Genomic DNA, 5,923 nt, shown 5'->3' with positions numbered 1-5,923 from the left:
TTTTTTTTAAAAAAATCCTTTCCGCCGTTTTGCTTTTCAGAGAGATTGAGTGGCCGCCATGTCTCAGTAGATGTGACACAATCTAATAAGGCTAAAAGCAGGGAGACAGGCAGGGCCGAGGGTTGAAGCCTGCTCATGTAATTATTTGTTCTTAGTTTCCGTGTGATGCTGAATTGTGGCCGTTTTGGTCTGGTTTCTCCATTTCATGCCACTTATTAAGCATGGCAATGGAGGGGGGTAAAAATGGGCATAGAGGGAAGAGTGGCCCACTGTGGCTGTGACCCCGCCACGCCACGCCCCGAAGAGCCTGTGGCCAGGCGGGGGTCGAGCAGGCTCTGTCCGCTCTAGGAAAGAGTAACCCGTACTGCGAGGTGACCATGGGCTCCCAGTGTCACATCACCAAGACGATCCAGGACACGCTGAACCCCAAGTGGAATTCCAACTGCCAGTTCTTCATCAAGGACCTGGAGCAAGAGGTTCTCTGCATCACCGTGTTTGAGAGGGACCAGTTCTCTCCAGACGGTGAGTAGAGTGGCCCCACCAGGGGCCCTTCCTTCTTCCCTGTCGCTTACCTTTTGCCGGGCTACATTTTCTACCTGGAAACTTGGTGCGAGAATTGCTTGGGCTTCCCTCCAGGGAGACGAGGTGGGCATAAGACAAGACTCAGCCTCCCCTAAAAGGAAACCTTCACCGATGCTCAGGGCATTTCAAGGGACGTGGACAAAGCATGGTCGGTCTAGAGCGGTCCAGCTCCCCCTGGTAAAGACCAGGGTCTGTGCTTCTCCAAAGCAGGTGACTCAGTGCAGTCCATTAGCCCTTGGCCAAAAGCCAGTGGTGATAATGGATAAAACTGGCCAGTGAATGAGAAGAACGTTAGCCCACAACAAGTGTGGCAGAATCAGTCGGTGTCCTTTGGGTGACATTTCTGGTCAACCAAAGGGATGGAATGGTCATGGATGCATCATTCCTTCAACCCACTTTCTGCTTTGAGCCCCCAAAAGAGTGGGTCTGGTCAATGATTCCAAAAAACTCTCTTTCTCAACCCAATGAAAATCAGAGGAAGTTTAAACATTACAGACTCAGTTTAATTATACTTAAAGGAAGACAGCACCATGCTAGGATTGAGGGTCCAGCACTAGCGTGATCTGTGCTTGAATTGCCCCACGTGGCTTTTGTCTTTTAGTGCTTTTAGATGCATTATCTCCTCGTGAGTCAGGTGCTACTGGTTTTTGACCGCACACAGTCACGAAGCTGGCTAAATGTGAGATCATGGCCAGGACAATCTGACTCTCACAGCCGGGCTCATCATCGATTTTTATTCTGATAAGGAAAGGTTGGAGGTTAAATTTTTTTAAATCATAAAATATCAGGACACCAAGGCAACCGCGCTAGGATATAAGTTGAAAATCCTGGTGTTGTTCTTACATCAGAGGTTATTTCCATGAAAGGCACATAGGGGGCGAAATGAACATCTATCTTTCCGCCGGAAACAATTCTCAGGTTTTACACGGGAACCTTGAAAGAAGCTGTTTCCTGTACAGGAGGGCCTGGATCGTGGTCTATTCCAATACATAACTGTCGAATGAATAAACGAAGAAATTAATGGTCCGGAGGTCCCTTTAGCACCATCGTGCATTTGCAAAGCATCTAAAAAATTTCGAACACGGTCACAGCCATGTTCATACTGACACCCGACATTCGATGCACAGTGGCGCTGAGGTCGTTCTGCAGGTGTTGCTGGAAGCGTGCGCGTCCCACGCTGTCGCCTCCTCTCCTGCACGTGTTCTCCGGCTCTTAGAGCAGGGCAAATAAGGGCCAGGCCTCGCTTGCCACCCTTGACTTCTCTGAGAGGGGTGTGACATCACAGCGTGTGCTCCTGTGACCCGGTGTCCTTTACTTTTCTCTCCATTTTAAAATTATGCTCTGTCACTGTCGTTTGTGGATTCCTACAAACTGACCTAACGCTCTTTTTAAGATGGGAGAGAGTTAACAACTCACTGGGAAATTTCCCACACGCCTATACATGGCTCGAAGAGCAGGAATCCTCCTCCTGAACACGGTCTGTTCTTCTTCCAGATTTTTTAGGTCGGACGGAGATCCGTGTGGCCGACATCAAGAGGGACCAGGGTTCCAAAGGTCCAGTTACCAAGTGTCTCCTGCTGCATGAGGTCCCCACGGGAGAGATCGTGGTCCGCCTGGACCTTCAGTTGTTTGACGAACCGTAGGGGGCGTGCGTCAGAGTTCCAGCCCGGGCTGGCGGGTGCCGTCTGGAGATGGTGTTGCTTTTCCAAGACCACCATTTGGTGTTCAGCCCCGGTGCAGCGGGACAGCAAAGACAGGCCCCTTAATGATTCTAGGAATAATTCTCGACAATCCTCCCCCCACCCCAAACAACTTCCCATTTGATGAAACAAAACTGTTTCCTTTATCGTCGCTACAGGTCTCATCATGGTGTCCAGGGTCTTGGAAATCTGGTAGCTCCCAGCTAGGTTTGGTTGGGAGTCTGGCCCGTCCCTGGGCCTGAGGCTTGGGCCTGGTTACTGAAAAACAGATTTATAAATAGAACATCTGTATTTTCGGAGAACTCATATAACCCTCCTATTTCTTACCTCCACCAGCCCCCAGTAGGACCCTTGACCCACGATGCCTAGTCCTTGGTGTGTCTAGAAAAAATTACGATGGTCCCGTCAATGCTTCGGAATCTCATTACCCTACTGAGACCTTATTTGAAATGCTGCCCTGGGTCTGAGCACGCGGGAGATGGTCTCCTGATCGGGTGCTGCACTAGCCCTTTGAAGAGTTGGTCCATGGAGGATGCTGGCAGGTGCGTTAGAGCCGTTCTAGTCCCTTCCATGCCGTGTACCGATAGGTGTCGATGAAAACTGTCATGAGCTACCATCAGGGGATTCGATTCTGATTTCCTGCACAGTTGGAAGATGGTTAAGGAAGCTTGTTAGCTACAGTTTTACTCTGCTGAATCAGATCATTGCAGGTCACCTGGAAGGCTACTTAATCACGTCCCTGGGTCCTGGTTGCTGGCCCAGTTGGAAAACTCTCTTTTGGTTTAGAGGTCCTGTGATGTTTGGTGGCAAGAGTCATTGCTGGTGACCAGCTCTGAGCCTGTTCTTGCTTGAATGTGCCAGATCCTGACTGTCCCGGGAAGTCTCAGCAGCTGTCTTTGGTACGTCCCCTACGAAGGCATCCGCAAAGGAAGAGAGAAAGCGACAATCCGGAAAGATGTGAAGGAAATCCCTCACGTGGTGGGGGAGAGACCCTGGGAACATGCAGCCCCACAAACCTGGGGAGGAAGACCTAAGACTGTTTGCCACACTCCGCCACACACAGCCAGCCTCTCAGTAATGGAAATCCACACGCCTCTGCCAGTTGGGAGTGTACGCCACATGCCAAGCTGTTTGGTTTGAGTTCTTTGATTCCACGCCCCCCTGCCCCCACTTAAATGCCGGGAGATAGGCTGGTTAACTAGCGAATAACTTGATTTGCGAATGAAAAGTGTGAGTCACTTTTTCGTTCGCACGTCAATGTTCTCGGAACCCCCATTTGTTGGGTCATGAAATGTTCTTTGCGTGTGCCCTTGGCACCGAGTCTCGCTTTCGTGTGTCAGGTGATGTTCTCTTGGATCGTGGGTCCTTAGGAATGAATTAGGGCTGTAGCAGCGCTTTATGAACGACAGCACCAGCGTGGTGGCAGAGCCGGGAGCTCTACGCATAGCGTCACGGTTTCAGGCGAGAGCCCTGTCGTGTTTCAAGCAGTTTTTAAAATGTGTGTGTTGGAAAGGGCAACAAAGTTTACATTTCATACTTTTAAAAAACACTTTATTATTTATTTATGGAAGATAGTGTAGAATTTTGTATCAAGAACAATAGACATAAGTATTTTTTGAAACAAGCAGATGTACCCTTTAGTTAGACACTTTCAACTGAACACAATTTTAGACCACATTTAACTCCAGGCATGCATTTGTTTACCACTTCACAGCAGAAAACATGGTTAAAATCCTTCGCGTTTCTATTTTTTCGATGGTGTTAAGAAACTGTTTTAAATTAAATCTATAAATAGATGTGCAACTCATGCTTTTCCTATTTCTATAACCAGTAGAGTTTGTTCAGTGTGTTTCCGAAGCACATGCTTCATGGTAGAAACACAAGTATGTCATGTATGATGGAGCAGCGTCAGGTCACCATGCAATGCCTTTCTTTCTGTTCTCCCTCTGTGTTGACTTTCGTGTCCATGTCGGGCATCACCGTCCACGTAGGTAGGATATGGTGTGCACAGTGACAAACGTCCTGTCACCCTTTTAAGTCCACGCACTTGCAGAGTCCCATTATCAGAATTAATGCAGCATGGAAAGCAATAGGTGAGTCTTTTTCTCCCAGGCGACGACAGCGCGCATCCCTGAGAGGCTCCTCCGGAATAGCAAGTCTGGGCTGGTGTCCCACACTCGCTGGTATAACCGGCAACGTAACCGGTAATGCAACCAACCGGTCATCTTTCTGGATGAGTTAGGCTGGCCCTCCGATCCAGATGTGACTCATGACTTGTGTTGGGGGTAGAAGAAGGCGGGTGATGTCTCAGACTCTCTGACCTCTGCCCCTTCGCTTTCACCTGCTGGCTTCCTGGACTAAGTGTCATGGAGATGAAATGTCCCTTGCCAATAAGCAATCCGTCACCTAGCTCGTTGCGTTCTCAACACGGGGTTTCTCTAGGCCTCTGCATCCGGGCATTCTGAGCCTAGCCCTCTGAAGCCCTGCTGTCTTCTCTCTTCTCTGAGCCACCTTGACCTCCTAGCCCAACAAGGGGCTTTGCTGCTCGCCGGGCTGTGTCCTGAGGACAGGGGCCCTGGAACTGGGGCTTTGTGGACCAGCAACTCTGAAGGGACAATCCATATTCCAGTCCCTCTGGGGCAGGGTTTCTGGCTGATATTGTCTCCCCTGGCACACAGATAGGAAGGATCATCTATTGGAACCATGTCCGCTCTGACCACGAGAGCCTGGGAGATGTGATTCATTCAGATCCAGGGCTGGCCTGACATGGAAAAGAGGGGGCCTTCTAGGCTAGGGTCGCTAGGGACGCTCGAGAAGCTGGGCCGGGCTTCCCTGTTGGACTGCTTGGATGACACGGCCCTGTCCTCTGAAGGCGGAGGACAGAGCTGTTCTCCCAAAGAACATTAATGTTTAAAAGGGCATTTTTTTTCTTCTTTGATTTTTGAGCAACTTAAGCATGACCTAAGTATTCAAAAGTAACTGATTTTATCTGGTTGAGTAGTAGTGAACTTAATTTCCGGCTTACCCATCAGAAAAGGAGCACTGTGTCCTGTCTTGGTGACCTGGCACCCAAACCCCAGGTGTCCTCTGCGGTGGGAGTGAGGTCGGGGGGATTAGGTGCTGCAGCCACCAGGGAAGGGTGATTGGAGGCCTGCTGTCCAAAGCTGGGTGGGTGGGTCACCTCTCCAGGTCCTGGCTGGGGCAGGCGTAAAGCCACCGACCATACAGAGGGGCAACATTCCAGATCTGATGGGGCCGGAGAACGAGGGGGAGTGGATGAGGTGCTCCCGATTTTATGTGCATGGTGGCAATCTTGGAGTATATTTTAAAGTTTGTCAATACCTTGTGTGAGGAGATTTCTCTCTGTCTATTTCATATAATTTTTTTTTCTGTTTGGTTGGGCCTTTTTTGTTCAAGAAGAAAATTTGTTGGGGATATGTAGCAATTTTAGGGATTTCTGTTCGAAACGGCAAGCAGGTTTTCCTTTCCTTTCTTATCTTTTGTTTCTTTGTTTTATTATTTTATTTGTTTTATTTAATTTTATTTATTTTGGCTCCCTTCTCTTTTGGGGTTGGAGATGAGCGTTACAGCAGACACTAGCACTTTGAAATGGACACCTGCATGCGTTAGAGGTGGCAGGG

General features: G+C 49.2%; 1 protein-coding gene across 1 annotated transcript; it reads left to right on the top strand.

Annotated features, from left to right (window-relative positions):
* The first annotated feature begins 97 nt into the window (after window positions 1-97).
* Window positions 98-2,584, top strand: LOC111743450 (intersectin-1-like). The gene is made up of 2 exons (XM_023533882.1): window positions 98-522; window positions 2,077-2,584. Exons 1-2 carry the CDS (start codon window positions 378-380, stop codon window positions 2,223-2,225), a joined length of 294 nt encoding a protein of 97 aa, XP_023389650.1. The 5' UTR covers window positions 98-377; the 3' UTR covers window positions 2,226-2,584.
* The last annotated feature ends 3,339 nt before the right edge of the window (window positions 2,585-5,923 follow it).

Source organism: Pteropus vampyrus, unplaced genomic scaffold (genome assembly GCF_000151845.1).
Source record: "Pteropus vampyrus isolate Shadow unplaced genomic scaffold, Pvam_2.0 Scaffold114, whole genome shotgun sequence".
NCBI classification, from domain to species: Eukaryota; Metazoa; Chordata; class Mammalia; order Chiroptera; family Pteropodidae; genus Pteropus; species Pteropus vampyrus.
Note: the sequence above shows the minus strand (reverse complement) of the source record. Positions and strands in the feature narration are given on the sequence as shown.

Excerpts from the sequence above, each read along its gene's own strand:
- LOC111743450 (XM_023533882.1), top strand. The coding sequence starts at position 378 with ATGGGCTCCCAGTGTCACATCACCAAGACGATCCAGGACACGCTGAAC. Across the intron at positions 523-2,076 it reads GGACCAGTTCTCTCCAGACG|ATTTTTTAGGTCGGACGGAG; the intron begins GTGAGTAGAGTG and ends TTCTTCTTCCAG.